General features: G+C 33.5%; 1 protein-coding gene across 1 annotated transcript in view; it reads left to right on the plus strand.

Annotated features, from left to right (window-relative positions):
• The window catches only part of LOC148948718 (short-chain dehydrogenase/reductase family 42E member 1), a 53,897-nt gene extending 40,414 nt beyond the window's left edge, over nucleotides 1-13,483 (plus strand). Inside the window, exon 3 of the mRNA XM_089094064.1 lies at nucleotides 11,485-13,483. Within this exon, the coding sequence (XP_088950190.1) occupies nucleotides 11,485-12,281 (797 nt within the window). The 3' untranslated portion in view covers nucleotides 12,282-13,483. The remainder of the gene's footprint in view (nucleotides 1-11,484) is intronic.
• Nucleotides 13,484-17,483: the final 4,000 nt, after the last annotated feature.

Raw genomic sequence — 17,483 nt, forward strand, 5'->3', positions numbered from 1 at the left:
ACCCTAACATAACCTAGTGTTGTTGGTGGTTAGATAAGTGAACTGAAATTAAGAAAAATTATAAATAAAGGTAAAGTTTTTATCTTCATGGTAAATAATCACAATCATAGTATAGTCATTCCTATCTTCTAAGGAAAAATTTAGAATTGAACTTTAAATTTTTATGTCTTTGAGAAATTATGAACTGAAATGGAAGCTTTTCATTTTCAATGGTAAATTTCAGAATTGAGCTAACTTTTTTCTCTTCTCTAAGAAAATTCAGAAGAGAACTTGTACATTTTGCACTTCTTCGAGAAAACTCAGAATTAAAGTGGAGCTCCATATCTTCATGAAGAATATTCACAATCAAAGTATAACTTTTCCTATCTTCTATGAAAAATTTGGAATAGTATTTTAAATTTTTCATCTCTTTGAGAAAAATCTGAACTGAAGTGGAAAATTTTTATATTATTTTGGGAAAATAGAATTGATCAATAGCTTATTTCATTTTCATTGAGAAAATTCAGAATCAAAATTGAACTTTTCTTATTCCTGAAAAATATTTGGAACATAACTTTAAATTTTTTAAACTCTTTGAGAAAGGTCAGAATCGAACTTCAAAAAATTTATAATTAAATTGAAACTTTTTATCTTTATGAAAATAATCAAAATCATAGTATAACTTTTCTTATCTTCTATGTAAAAATTTAGAACTGAACTTTAAATTTGTTATGTCTTGGTGAACTTAAAACTGATGTGGAAGCTTTTTATTTTCTCTGGATAAATCATAATTAAATTATGTTCTTTGGTAAGATTCAGAAGAGAAATTGAACTTTTTTATCTTCTATTAACAAATTTGGAACTGTAATATTCATCCCTTTGAGAAAAATATGAAGTGAAGTGGAAAATTTTATATTGTTTTAGGAAATTATAATTGATCAATAGCTTATTTCATTTTAATTTAGAAAATTCAGAATCTAAATTTAACTTTTCTTCTTCCGGAAAAATATTTGGAACAGAACAATTCTTTTTTTAAATTCTTTGAGAAAGGTTTGAACTGAGCTAAAAAAAATTTAGAAATAATGAGAAACTTTTTATCTTCATGAAAATAATAAAAATCATTGTTATACTTTTCCTATCTTCAATTGAAAAACTTTGAACTCAATTTTAAATTTGTTATGTCTTGGTGAACTTAAAACTGACGTGGAAGCTTTTTATTTTCTCTGGAGAAATTATAATTTAATTATTTTCTTTGGTAAAATTCAAAAGAGAACTTTAACTTTTGTATCTTATATGAAAAAATTTGGAACTGTATTTAAAATTTTGTCATCTGTTTGAGAAAAATATGAACTGAAGTGGAAAATTTTTATATTATTTTGGGAAAATAGAATTGATCAATAACTCATTTCATTTTCATTGTTAAAATTCAGAATCGAAGTTGAACTTTTCTTCACTTCTTTGAGATAATTTAAAACTGAATTGAAACTTTTTATCTTAATAGAAAATAATTAAAATCAGAATTTAAATTTTTCAATTTTCTAGCTGTAAAGTTTATTATCTTCATAGAAAATGATCTATGGAAGCTTTTTATCTTATATGGAGAAACTAGAATTGTATTGTGTTCTTTGGTAAAATTCAGAAGAGAACTTGAACTTTTCTATCTTCTATGAAAAATTTGGATCAGTATTTAAAATTTGTTCATCTTTTTGAGAAAAATCTGAACTGAAGTGGAAACTTTTTATATTATTTTGGGAAAATAGACTTGATCAATAACTTATTTCATTTTCAGTGAGAAAATTCAGAATCGAAGTTGAAATTTTCTTCTTCCGAGAAAATATTTGGAACAGAACTTTAAATTTTTTCACCTCATTGAGAAAAGTCGGAATTGAATTTAAGAAAATTTAGAATTAAAGTAAAACCTTTTATCTTCCTAGAAAATAATTAAAATCATAATATAACTTTTCTTATCTTCTACTGAAAAAATTAGAACTTAAATTTAAATTTTTTATCTCTTAGTGAACTTAAAGCTGAAGTGGAAGGTTTTGATTCTCTCTGGAAACATTAGAATTGAATTAAATTCTTTGGTAAAATTCAGAAGAGAAATTGAATAGTAACGATCAAAGTATAACTTTTCCCATCTTCAATGAAAAATTTGGAACATAACTTTAAATTTTTTCATCTCTGAAAAGTCGGAGCTTAATTTAAGAAAATTTTGAATTAAAGTGAAAGTTTTCATCTTCACGGAAAATAATCACAATCATAGCATAACTTTTCCTGTCATCTACGGGAAAATTTAGATCGAACTTTAAATTTTTTATGTCTTGGTCAACTTGGAAATGAAGTGGATGCTTTTCATTTTCTTCGTAGAAATTAGAATTGAAGTATAATCTTTTGTAAAACTAAGATGAGAACTTGAACTTTTCTATCTTGTAAGAAAAATTCTGAAAAGTATTTAAAATTTTATCGTATCTTTGAGAAAAATCTGAATTGAAGTATAAAATTTTATATTATTTTAGGAAAATAGAATTGATCAATAGCTTATTTAATTTTCATAGAGAAAATTCAGAATTTAAGTTGAACTTTTCTTCTTCAGGTAAAATATTTGGAACAGAACTTTAAATTTTTTTATCTCATTGAGATGCGACGAAATTGAATTTCAGAAAATTTAGAATTAAAGCGAAAGTTTTTATCTTTACGGAAAATAATCTGTGGAAGCTTTTTATTTTCTCTCGACAAATTAGAATTGACTTGTATTCTTTGCTAAAATTCAGACGAGAACCTGAAATTTTCTATCTTCTAAGAAAAATTTGGAACAGTATTTTAAATTTTTTCATCTCTTTTAGAAAAATCTGTACTGAAGTGGAAACTTTTTACATTATTTTGGGAAAATGGAATTGATCAATAACTTATTTCTTTTCATTGAGAAAATTCAGAATCGAATGTGAACTTTTCTTCTTCATTTACAAAATTTGGAACAGAAGTTTAAATTTTTGCATCTCTTGGCGAAAGGTGGAAATCAAATTTAAGAAAATTTAGAATTAAAGTGAAAATTCTTATCTTACTGAAAAATAATCAGAATCATATTATAACTTTTAATATCTTATACTGAAAAATTTATAAGTGAACTTTAAATTTTTACTGTATTGGTGAACTTAAAACTGAAGTGGAAGGTTTTTATTTTCTCTGGAGAAATTAGAATCTAATTATGTTATTTGGTAAAATACAGAAGAGAACTTGAACTTTTCTATCTTCTATCAAGAATTTAGAGCAGTATTTTAAATTATTTCATCTGTCCGAGAAAAATCTGAATTTAAGTGGAAATTTTTATATTATTTTAGGAAAATAGAATTGATATGGGTACACACACAAAAACTTACACGCACAAAAAAACAAAAACACACAAACACACAATAAATTACACACACACAAAAACTTGTACGCAAAAACAAACTTACACACACAAAAACTAATACACACACACACACATACCAACACATAAAAATAAACACAAATACACACACACACACAAAAACAAACACACACACACAACCTTACACACACACAAAACACACACACAAAAACTTACACACACAAAAAACTTAAAAACACAAACAAAAATAAACAAACAAACAAAAAATAAAAAAAACAAAAAAACTTACACACACACAAAAAAACTAAACAAAAAAAACACACACACACACACAAAAACTTACAAAAAATAAAAATATTACACTAACGCATAGAATTACACACACACAAAAACTTACACACACACACAAAAACTTATACACCAATAAAAATACACACACACAAAAACTTACACACACACAAAAAAAAACTTCAAAACACAACAAAACTTCAACACAAAAACTAAACCACACACAAAAACTTACATAAACACAAAATCTTAAATCAGACAACACACTTAAACATCAAAAAAACTTACATACACACAAAAAAGTTACACACACACACAAAAACTTACACATGCACAAAGAAACTTACACACACACAAACACACACACACAAACACAAACACACACTACATACACACAAAGACTTACATACACACAAAGACCTACACACACACAAACACACACACACACATAGACACACACACACAAAGACTACACACACACAAGACACACACACAAGACTTACACACACACAAAGACTACACACACACAAAAACTACACACACACAGAAACTTACACACACACAAAGACTTACACACACACACGAAACACACACACATAAAGACACACACACACAAACTTACACACACACAAAGACACACACACACAAAGACTCACACACACACAAAATCCCACACACACACAAATACACACACACAAAGACTTACAGACACACACAAAGAAACTACACACACACAAAACTTACACACACACAAAACTACACACACACAAAAACTTACACACACACACAAAAACACTTACACACATACAAACAACTTAAACACAACACACACACAAAAACTTACATACACACAAAAACTTACATACACACAAAAACTTACATACACAAAGACACATACACAAAAAAGTTACACACACACAAAAACTTACACATTCACAAAAAAACTTACACACACAAAAACATAAACAAAAGATACACTAAAAATACACAATAAACAAGCAACTCTACCTTACCAACACACAAAAAACTAACACACAAAAACATAAAATTACACACGCACAAAAAAACTTACACACACACAAAAACTTACACACACAAAAACTTACACACACACAAAAACTAACAAGAACACTACAACTTATTACACACACAATTAAACAAAAAAGCCATAAAGAAAAACCACGAAAACAAAAAATCTTACACATAAAAACTAACACACACACAAAAACTTACACACACACACACACAAACAAAAACTCTAAGCTAAGACTCTAAGCTAAAAACTCTAAATTCTTAACTAAAACTAACCTAAACTAGAACTCTAACTGAAACTCAAAGGTAAAACATCAAACTCTTAACTAAAATTAAACTAAACTAGAAATCTAACAAAAACTCTAAGCTAAGACTCTAAGATAAAACTCTAAACTATTAACTAAAACTAAACTAAACTATAACTTCAATAAAAACTCTAATTTAAAAACTCTAAACTCTTAACTAAAACTAAACTAGAACTCTAACTTAAAATCATATGTAAAAAAATCAAACTCTAAGATAAAATTAAACTAAACTAGAACTATAACAAAAAAAACTCTAAGATAAAATTCTAAAATCTTAAATAAAAATAAACTAAACTATAACTCAAAATAAAACTCTAAGCTAAGAATCTAATTTAAAACACAAAACTCATAACTAAAACTAAACTAAAACTCTAACTGAAACTCAAAGGTAAAAAAATCAAACTCTCAACTAAAATTAAACTAAACTAGAGCTCTAACAAAAAACTGTAAGCTAAGACTAAGCTAAAACTCTAAACTCTAAAATAAAATTAAAATAAACTAGAACTCTAACAAAAACTCTAAGCTACGATTCTAAGATAAAACTCTAAACTATTAACTAAAACTAAACAAAACTAGAACTTCATCAAAAACTCTAATCTAAGACTCTAAGCTAAAAACTCTAAATTCTTAACTAAAACTAAACTAAACTATCAACAAAAACTCTAAGCTAAAAACTCTAAACTCTTAACTAAAACTAAACAAGAACTCTAACTGAAACTCAAAGGTAAAACATCAAACTCTTAACTAAAATTAAAGTAAACTAGAACTCAAACAAAAAAAGCGGCGCATCCCTGCGGCGCATCCCTGCGGCGCTTCCCTGCAGCGCTTCCTTGTGGCGCTTCCCTGCGGCGCATCCCTGCGGCGCTTCCCCCGACCCGCGGCGCATCCCTGTGGCATTTCCCCATGTGGCGCATTCCTGGCCCGCGGCGCTTCTCGGGCCCGGGGGACCTTTGAGGACCGGGGGGGCCTTTGGGGTCCGGGTGCCCTTTGGGGGTCTGGGGGACACCTGAGGACCGATTGGTCCTTTGGGAGCCAGTTGGCCCTTTGGGGGCCGGGGGAGGGCCTTTGGGGGCTGGGGGAGGGCCTTTGGGGGTCTGGGGGACACTTGAGGACCGATTTGTCCTTTGGGAGCCGGTTGGCCCTTTGGGGGCCGGGGGAGGGCCTTTGGGGGCCGGGGGGGACAGTGGGGGGCCTGGAGGACATTTGGGGACCGGTGTAGGGCCTTTGGGACCCCGTTGGTCCTTTGGGAGCTCGATGGGCCTTTGGGGGGCCCGGGGGTGCCCTTTGGGGGTCTGGGTGGGCCTTTGGGGGCGCCAGTGGCTCTTTGGGAGCCCGGGGGGGACCTTTGAGGACCGGGGGGAGGGTCTTTGGGGTCCGGGGTGCCCTTTGGGGGTCCGGGGGCCCTTTGAGGACCAGAGGAGGGCCTTTGAGGGTCTGAGGAGGGCGTTTGGGGGGCTGGGGCTCTATGGGAGCTTTGGGAACCTTTGAGTACCGGGGGCTTCCTTCGGGGTTGGGGTGGGGGATCGGAACCCTTTGGGGTTGGGGTAGAGGACCTCACAACACTGTTCAAATGGAACTTGTGTATTATAACGACCACAGAGTTTCACCCTCAAATTCTCTTCTAAAACCTTTCCTAAAATCTTCTTTCAAATGTCTCTAACTGTTTCGCCGAAATAATCCCATAAAATATCTAAAAACCGTTTCGCCCAAATAATCCCTAAACGTAATTTCAGCGTGTTCCTTTTGTATGGCATCTCTGCGCTAACACATTTCAAATTTCTAGGAAACCCTTTCCTACGTTAATCTCTTCATCTCATAAATTTTCCTAGCTAAACTATTAGGGTTTCGTTAGAATTTCAATTTATCTCTCCGACTTAAAGCTCCGTGAAGCCGTATTTAAAAATAGAATTTCTACCTCTTTAGACTCCCGCATAATTCCAAGATAACAAGTGATGTCAATTATAATTCCTGACACTAAAGATCAATGAAGCCCTATTTAAAAATAGAATATTAATTTTTCTCACTGACCTAAAGAACGTTTATCCCTCAGACCTAATATTAAAGAAGCCTTAATGTTTCTTAATTCTCCCCTTCGTCAATAATAATTCATGACACTAAAGATCAATGAAGCTCTATTTAAAAATAGAATATTAATTTTTCTCTCTGACCTAAAGAACGTTTATCCCTCAGGCCTAAGATTAAAGAAACCTTAATGTTTCTTAATTCCCCCCGTCGTGAATCAATAATTTCCCCGAGCTATTATGTAAAACAATTTCTCAGGCAAGGCTAACCAAACAACAATGTAGCCATTTTTGTTTCTTAATCCCTTCCTTCGTGACTCAGTAATTTCCCCTAGCGATCATTTAAATCCAAGCGAGAAAATTCCTGTTTTTCATTATCAGTGAGAAAACCATATAACAGACATGACTTGCTGTTGACATCCATAAATGTGACAAAGTTCCTGTTTTTCAAATTCTCACTGACAAAAACCATAAAAAATCCATAATTTGATGTTGACACCAGAGAAAAACATCAAATAAATCGATCTTGGAAAAAAAGGTCACTGAGCGAGTACGTAATCTTTCTCCCTCGGGACTCTATGATCATATTGTTTCATAATTCCACCCAGACGTGAATCAATAATTCCCCCATCAATTATGTAAATCACCCCTCATGCCATTACACGTGGCCAAACAACAACAACAGATCGATTGACCTTGACCCCCATTAGACTCGATCGATAATCCTTGAATAAATTATGTCCCGTCAGCATTAAACTAAATTGTAGATGGCAGCACATGTGTTCGTACCGGGCCTCATGATAGGGTTCTACTTACTTCAAGTAAAAAAAAAAAAAAACAGGGGGTAGGGAATCCTTGCAGAAAAATTCCAAAGGAACTATCTAAAAACGCACCTTTTTTGCAATTTTTTTACCCGATCCCCTTTCAGTAAAGGATTTCTGTATATCTTAGGTTAAGTAATCAATTAAAATATATTCCAAAAAAGCTAAAAAGCAATTCTAATACTTAAAGGGAGCAAGAATGTAGTTCGTCGAATTTAAAATGAATAATCTGGTCAAACTTAAATGAACATAAAATACTATGAATGAACAGATGAAAACTAAAACTTACATAAATCACCACAAATAAGAGAGGGGCTGCCACGACATGAGAGCTAGGGGGTCTTCTGGGCTTTATTGGGAACAAAAATGTTGTGAGCAGCTATTTTTTTTCTTTTCTTCTTTACAGTACTCCAAAAAGTTAAAGAATGCAAAAACTTCCAGGAACTTTTTTGTACACAAGTCAGTTTATTAAAATTGAATTTGATCGATTGAATTGTATTTGAAACAATTAACTGACTTTCATTAGTATAATATGCAGTAAATTTAATAAGTATTATCTTCTTTTTAAATTTCTTTCTTTTGCGTGTGTAGAGAATCAATTGGCAAAGTTCCTTCATTGATATGCCAATTCATATATTGCTTTAGCAACTAGAGGGATGACTTCAAAGTTTATAAAATAATGTTTTGAATTTATTAGGAGTTAATCCCTACTCTTTCGATTAAAATGGAAAACAGTGACAAACAAAAGAATCCTTAAATAGCGACGAAGACCACACTGCCTTTCCATCATAAACAATAAGTATAACAATAGGGAAATTTTTATATAAGACAGTAGAATGCAACTTTAAATGAATATTTCAACCCTATATCCAAGGGCTGTCCTCAGCAAAAACAAATGAAGAAAAAAACAAATATAAAAGAACTTAGATTAAAATTCAATCGTTGAAACTAAAATATTTTCAAGACAGCCATAGCATCATTACTTCAAGGAAGCTCAACTAGGACTGGTACATCAAGCGAAGTTAAAAAATACAGTTCATTCAAAGGAATAAGAAACATTTACAGATAAGCTCTTAAAGCTAATCTTGCCTTTTTGGCAGCCACCCTAGAAGGTCTATCCGTAACAGGTTGAGCGGAATTGTTTACTGTTTTCTTAATATAATTAGTTAAATCATTTCTAATTAAATTTGTATATAAGGCATTAAGCGAATATTCCTCCAAATTCCTATTTAAAAAAGTATTACTGTTTATTTTAATTCTAATTTCAATTGCCTCCCGAACAACTTGTTTTATGCCTAAATCATTGCTAATAAAAGGAAGTTTCTTCAAGGAGCATTATATGGCTAGGATTATCGAAGATATGACTGCTTAGAGCAGAATCAAAAGAAACATTTGTACAATTAGAACTTAAAGCTTTAGTTATATCATCTTTGTGCTGTTGTAGGCGTTTTTCTAAATTTTGATGGGTTCTACCAACATAGTAGTTGCCTTCAAGGGCAAAGATATAACCCCAGTTACTCTCGAAAGAGGGGTTTATCAAATTCCATGTGATAATCGTTGAAACCTGGTTGTCCCTGGTCATTAGTCAGGGTTTGGTTTTGTTTGTTGTTGTTTTTGAGAGGGGTTTAAGGTCTAAAATGACTAAAGCAGAGCGGTTCAGGTCAACAACATTTGCACTGATGTTACTTTTGCAGCCTTTGGAAAGAAAAGTTGCGAGGAGTCAATGGGTAATTCTTAAACTTCGATGAGTTTAGTTGTTGAACTGACCAATTCTAGCAAACCCTCAATTTCTTACTTCTGGGTACCATAAAAACTGACACGAAAAGCGACTATTTTTGTCACCTCGATGATTATCTAGAATTATCAATATGTGAAAGAGGAAAGGGAGGTCGAAAAAGTACCTATGTTCTTGATTGAATCTAGTTCATTCCTATTCTTTCAAATCACAGCTTTCAGTCGTGTCCTTTTCAAATACTATTTGTTCAAATCAATGGTATTAACGTACATCATTTGTTACTATTCTGACTGAGTTGAGACTCCCTGCATAAGGTTTTATTTAAAAAAATATGAATATAGTAGTGATACAGAAGTAAAATAGAGCACTTTTGCAACTGCTCCCTAAACAAAACCTATCTGAAGTAAAAATAAGACATAATTTACTTGAGGGTAAACATTCTTTTCTCGAAAAGGAATCTTAGATTTTTTCTAAGAAAAAATCTTTAAGCTAGCTGATTTATGAATCTAGTTCACTGTTATTCTTTCAATCCATACAAAGCATCTAAAATAGTTTAATAATGGCCTTATAAAAATGCGGCTGGATCATTTTCAGAATCAGAATAATTTATTACCTAAAAGGACAATCATAATTGGGATAGAGGTCAGATTAAATGACCTTTTTTTATAAATAAAATTAGGAACAATTACCCATAAAAAACACTGACAATAACGTGCATAAGAGAATTTGATTGATGAATATTTCAGCTACTTGGTGGTAATGATTGACTTCTGTGACGGATGTTGACACTAATGGGTGGAGAGATGCAAGATTTACCAATCTATTTAAGCTACATCCGTTTTCAAAGTATAGTAAAGTCTTCATGGAAAATTCCCTTCCACCATGGAAAGATCCCCCACGTAACCTCCCCCCTCAAAACCCCCGTATACTTCCCAATAACCAATACTGTATGTAAACAATGGTTCACAACTTGCAGCCCTTCTTCCGGGGACTGTGGGGGATTAAGTCATCCTTAAAGATATAGTTATTAGATTTTTCGACTAGGCTGAACAAAATGGCTATCTCAAAATTTTGATCGGGTGACTTTGGGGAAAAAGGACACCAGAACTTTTATTTTCCGTTAGAACAAGCCCTCTCTCGATATTCTAGGACCACTGGGTCGATACGATCACCCTTGGGAAGAAAAAAAAAACAACTAAAAACAAATAAACACGCATCAGTGATCTTTCTTCTGGCAAAAAATACAAAATTCCACATTTTTGCAGATATGAGCTTGAAACCTCTACAGTAGGGTTCTCTGATACGCTGAGTCTGATTTTCATTAAGATTTTATGACTTTTAGAGGGTTCCCCCCCCCCCTTTTTCGAAAATAAAGCAAATATTGTCAGGCTCGTAACTTTTGGTGGGCATGACTAAACTTGATGAAACTTTTATATTTGAAATCAGCATAAAAATCCAATTCTTTTGATGCATCTCTTGGTATCAAAATTCCGTTTTTTAGATTTTCGGTTACTATTGAGCCGGGTCGCTCCTTACTTACAGTTTGTTACCGCGAACTGTTTGAAAAACTGTTAATCTTTTTTTCCTCTTTCAATTTGGTATACTTTCCTCAGCAGAGCAAATCCAATTAAAATGTTTCCGACCTTTCCTAGTCTCATGTACGCTTCCAGCCATGAATGGAAAGAGGGGTTAAATAAATCAAAAGAAACTAAGTGAAAATTTATTATTAGTCAAAAAAAAGAAATCAGGAAAAATAAACTAGCGAAATTTAGGTTTATTTTTTAAAGATCACTTGCGCAAAAATTCACTTTGTTGACATGCTGGATTAAAGAGTAAGATTCGTTTTCATAGCATAACAAAATTAACGTTGTAATGGATTTTGATTCGTTTTCTGAATTTTGAATGGTTTTACAAATTATTCAACTATTTTCAGCTTCTTTTGGTATGTCTGGCATTTCACAACTACCAAGGCATGCTGAAACAATGGAAGAAGTTAATATTCAAGGCCTAAAAAATGTCATTGAAATTGCTGCAAGCATTGGTGTTAAGGCAATAGTTTATACAAGTACTTATAATGTTGTTTTTGGAGGAGAGTCCATTAAAGATGGGGACGAAGATTTAGAATATTTTCCATTATCTAGACATGTTGATAATTATTCCAAGACTAAAAGCATTGCAGAACAAATTTTATTAACCGCCGATAGGAAAAATGGAATGAGAACTTGTTCATTGCGATTAGCTGGAGTTATGGGCCCCATGGAAGAAAGGCATCTACCCAGAATTGTCGATAATATTGATAAAAGACGACTAGTGATTAACTATATGGATGAAGGTGGCGCAGTTGTTGATTTTGTAGGAATCCAGAACGTGGTGCAAGCTCATGTTAGAGCTGCTCTAAAGTTACTTGACGATCCTTCAAAAGTAGGAGGTGCCTACTTTATCTCAGATGGTGTACCCATAAACAACATGGAGTATTTTCGTCCACTTATTAAAGCTAGGGGAAGGAGCTATCCAAGACTTTATATTCCAATGATAGTTATGTTTATAATTGTGTGCATAATAGAATTTATGGCCAATATGCTCAACATTTCACCATTACTGACTCGAGCAGAGCTTTTTAAGACAGGAGTAAGCCATTATTTCTCGATTAAAAAGGCTCAAAAAGACTTTTCTTATAGACCAACGAAGCCAAATGACATGTCTCTAATAACCAAATACTATTCTAGGTAATTATAGTGCTGCAACTGAATCTTCCTGTGTTCAAATCAATTTTCGTGATCCTTGCTGCTTATTACTACCAGAAGAACGAACTATAAATTTGGTGTAAGGGACATTTTTTTCATTTCTATGGTAGTGTCAGAGACATTCATGTGAATCGGTGTGGCGGAGGTGGAGACGCATAGATTACTTAAGTAATTTCGAAGGAGAATAGAAGGGTCATATAAACATTATATAGTAAACAAATCAGTTTATTTCTTTATTTTGACACTCCTCTTGTTTATTTTTTAGAAAGAATATGTGTCACGCGTAGATAGGCTTATTCCAGAATGAGAGGGAAGTGGGCAAATTTGAGAAAAGGGAAAGCAAGCGTAATACATGAAAAGAGTATGGAAATTCGTAAAAATCTTGACTGTTCAGAGATGTCTGACCACGCCCCCTAAAAATAAACTATTGGAGTTTTCACTTTCATTCCTAATAGAAGTGCCAACAGAGCAGGGTTGTGGGGTTGCGCACAGTTGTTATCCCAAGGCAGTTTTATGCTCTTAAAAGGTGTTAGTAGTACTAAACATGGGTGTACGTAGCTTCTTCTCTAGGAGTGAGGCAGCCAATTCTGTGATGAAGGGTGGGGGGCTGAAGTTATACTGGCGGTTCACAAAAGCTTACATAGCCAGCAAGTTCTATCATACCTATGAAATCTTTATTAATTAGTAATCACTAAAAATCATCAATAAGCTTCACTATTAATCAATCTTCTTGGACTAGAGCTAAATCTTTCCAAGACATTATGGATAATTGCTTCTTCTTTGACTTTTACTCTGTCATTCCAGCTTTTTCAACCATCTACCCTTTATCAACTGCTTTTTTAGCCATCTACCTTTTTTCAACTGCTTTTTCAACCATCTACTTTTTCAGCCATATCTAGTGTAAATTTGAATTTCTAGGGGGGGGGCAGGTGCCCCCCTTCCGTACGCCCATGGTACTAAAGTTAGTATAAGTGAGGAGATTAATTCTGAGGATTGGGGTTAAACTATAAAGTACCCTCCCTTTTTACACATCTTATATGTTTCTTTTTGTATGAGGTATAATTAAAATACACATTGAATTTCACTTGCTTTTAATATTTTCTTGAGAATCGAATTTATTTACATGTTTCAGTCATTAATTTTATTGTATATTTCCAGAATTAATATAATAAAATGGATTGTCATAGGTTTGTTCCTTTTTAAAAGACTTTAAACGTAAGCATTGTTGTAGCCAAACTGAACACAGATCACTTTTCAAAAATATGGTAGAGGGTGAGAAAAGTTCCTCGAGTTAGTTTTTGTCCACTTATCAGATCACATTTGCAGAGATGTATTTGCTTCACAGGTGATAGAAGAAAGCTGCATGAGAAAAAACCAAATCTATGCCAAACACAACAGGAAAAAACTGTCTAGCATGATCTTGTAAACTATCTGTTAACTATGGCAAAATAAGTCAGTGGGATATTGTAATTTTCCAGATATTTTTCTCTTTAATCGCTGAATAAAATACTGTTCGAGCGAAAAAGTTGAGAATCAACTGTTTTATCAGTTTTATTCTGATGTGAAGATACGAGTTTTTTTGGTTATGGGCACCACGATGTCATGTAATACAAGTTCTGTTTTGGATAGTTTTGATCACATTGACGACGGTTCCTATATAATTACTAGTGTAATCATAAACATTGTTCCCTTTAACATATATATATATATATATATATATATATATATATATATATATATATATATATATATATATATATATATATGGCTCTGAAAAATGGGTGGTCCGAAAAGCGGATGAAGATTTGCTAGATGTTTTCCAGAGAAATTGCTTAAGGATTGTTCTGGGTACCCGGCTGACTGACCGTATTTCAAACAATAGGCTACGCGAAAAATGTGGTTCAATACCGCTCTCTAGGGCTATAATGAAAGAAAGGTTGAGGTGGCTAGGGCACGTTGTGCGGATGACAGATTGCCGAAGATTGTTCTTTTCGGCCAACCGTCTAGGGCTAAACGGAAAGCAGGTCGTCCTCGTCTGGGGCGGGGGGATGCCATGAAGAAATATTTAAAGGAAATGGGAACTTCATGGGCGGGCGTAAAAAGAGAGGCTTTGAATAGATTGGGATGGAGGAGGAGCGTGCGTAGCTTTGTTGGCCTCAGGTGGTTTGGTGCTGCAGTGAGTTGTTAGTAGTAGTATATATATATATATATATATATATATATATATATATATATATATATATATATATATATATATATACTAGTGTAACCATAAACATTGTTCCCTTTAATATATATTGATTAAAAAAACTTTTTCCACTAAATAAGTTTTTCAAAGTAAAGAACCCCATTGAACCAAAAATGATCAAAAATAAAATCAAATAATCTAAGCGTGAGACTACCACAAATCAGCATCGATAAATAAATGAAACCCAAAACGAACAGAGATTACAATAAATAACCGAGTCAAAGTCAAATCGAGCAGAAATTAACATGAGTAGGGCTCAAAACCCCTATGCCATCCCAAGGCCAAAAGATAATTTGTGCATTTTAAACTGAAAAAATATAAATGTTTTTACTTTTATAACTTTAATAAATCAAATAATATTAACGTTTTGATTACTAAATATCAGCATATTAAACTGATAATGCACATTCAGTAACTTTAACATTTGTAACATAACATTCATTTGTAAGCTCTTACGGATCGTTCCCTATGCTAAGATGACCTGATTTTCACAAAAATATATCCTGGAAATGACACGTGTCTGAGTTAATCAAAAGGTGCTATGTGCACTTGATTTTTTAGATTATTTGCAATGTCTCGAGAATGACCGAAGGGATTGAGTTGATACTTGAGGAAGTATACGAACGTCAAGTTGGTTTATAATCTTGACTTTGGTAGGAGACAGAGGTAAATCAAAAGACTTAATGTGCATTCTGGTCTTCAAGGTAGTATTTTTTTTTTATATCTTCCGAGTGGCCTGGGGGATGGAATTACTCGTACTGTTCGGGAAAGGAGTAAGGTTGGTAAATGAAAACTCAAATTTTGTCCTTGGAGAGAGGGAAGGACTAACCGATTTTGTCCCGTATCCATACATATATAATATTTTGGCACCATAAGCTCTTGTGAAAATCATAACTTATGTACAGTTAAGTGATTGGATAGATAAAAGGCATTATGGTCTGCCAAGCATTAAACTGAAAATTTCAGCATTTTTATTTTGGGTGGGAGGGGGAGGGCGTTCAAGCTGACGCTTAACTATGGCCTGGGGGAAAAGGAGAGCTAAAATGAATAACAGTACGCACATTCATATTATCAAACTACCATATCAGCAGTTCCTTGGGAATGGAAATTGAAGGCTTAAGGGCCCAGTTGAAATTTTAAGGAAATATAGTACAGGAGATTCAAGGATTTTAAACCTTGGGGGAGGGACAAGAAGAGTTTATTGAGGACAATACATTCTTTGAAGGAAGATGTGGTTCTGCTGAGTAGTAGTGTGAAACATTCTGTTGTTTTAATGCTTCTTGGCTTCATAATTTCAGGCCTGGAATCCTCAATCAAACTTTCCAAAACAAGGGAAACCTCAATCAGGAAATGTAGCATAGTACTGAAGAAGGGAAGGTTATCCTCCCGAAATATTTGTTTTGTTCCGGTCACTATTTCTGTTGATCTAAGAAATCACATTCGGCAACTTCTTCTTTAATTTATTTTTGTTTATGGCAGGTCAATGTGGTTTACGGAATTATCTTTATGATTTCAAACCGTTTGTGGTAATGAATTGTGAGTACAGTGGTAGTTAATGCTGGAATCAGACAAAAAAAATTCAACTTATTTTGACCGGAATTTTTTCTGATAGCTTTGCCTTTACAATAGAACCTTTGCTTCTTTCTTAATAGATACTAGAAAGTTGGTCTGCGGCAAGAAAATCAGCTCTTGAAGTACTGTAAAAACTTGTTTTTACAGAAGTATTTCATAAAAAAAAATTCAGCTGGTGGTTTGCAGTATTTGAAAATTTTCGATGGCTCGAACTTTGCCGGTTCAGTCTCTAAGACTGGTGATCCTGGGACCAATTTTCACCGCCCTGAAATTATATGTCATTGTCAAGCAAATCGGAAATGCCACCGCTGCCTTTGGCGGAATATCACAGTCCTTAGTTATAATATATTAAATGCAGCTAAAGTTAAATTAAAATCAAGTGTTGTTAAAGAGCAAAAACAGATTGATTGAAGCCAGTCTTTCTCGTGAACCTAAAACGCCACAAAGCAGAAAGCTTAGATGGGCGAGGCCTTTTCAGCAGTGGGACTCAGAATAAGTGATATGTGCATGGTACATTGCTATCTAAACAGCCAACTTGCTGCGAAATGATAATTTGAGCACATTAAAGCTTAAACATTATGTTCTGGTCCATACAAACCATCTGTCCCAAATTTCCTGATTAAAAATCAAGCAGGGGTTGCACTATCTCCGAATTTTCGGGTATTGCCCCAAAATCTATGCTCCTCCCCCCCGACAATCACGCAATCACGGTGCCACCCCTAGCGATTTATAACCAGTGACTTTCCCTGCCAAAGATTTCCCTACCATAAGTCTTCACTACTCTCTTGTTCGTTTATTTTTGTCTCTTGACTTAGCATAAAAACCAGACAGATGTAATTGCAATATACGCAGTTCTTCATATGTTGACAAAAAAAAGTATCGTCTTTATGAAATGAGATTAAATCATTTCGAATGCAGTTTCCCAATTGTTATTTCTTATATATGTAGTTAAAAATTTTATTTTTAAGTTGAATAGAACGCATTCACTACTATACATCTTCAGTTGGATTTTGAAAGTGATAGTCGACAGATAGTTTCTACAGCTGAATCGTAAGTTTGCAGAATTTTGTTTTCTTTTGCTGTTTTTAAATAAGATTTTCTTAAGGTTTAATACAGAATTGTTGAACTCCTGATATTTTAAAGAAAATACAATCTTCTTTGCTAATTTGTTTTACCCCCCCTCCCCCAAAAAAAAACCTTCTATTGAGACAAAATTTAGATATAGACTAAGCTATGTACATGGTTGGGGAATTAAAGATTGAAATGTGAGTTACCCTAAAAGTATGATTCATAAAACTTGTAAATTATTGGCTATAGGGGGGGGGGGGTAGAGGGATATCATTCTAAAATGATAATACCTCATTTTTT

This window comes from Artemia sp. Qi Xiang Cuo, chromosome 9 (genome assembly GCF_049724085.1).
Source record: "Artemia sp. Qi Xiang Cuo chromosome 9, ASM4972408v1, whole genome shotgun sequence".
Taxonomy (NCBI): domain Eukaryota; kingdom Metazoa; phylum Arthropoda; class Branchiopoda; order Anostraca; family Artemiidae; genus Artemia; species Artemia sp. Qi Xiang Cuo.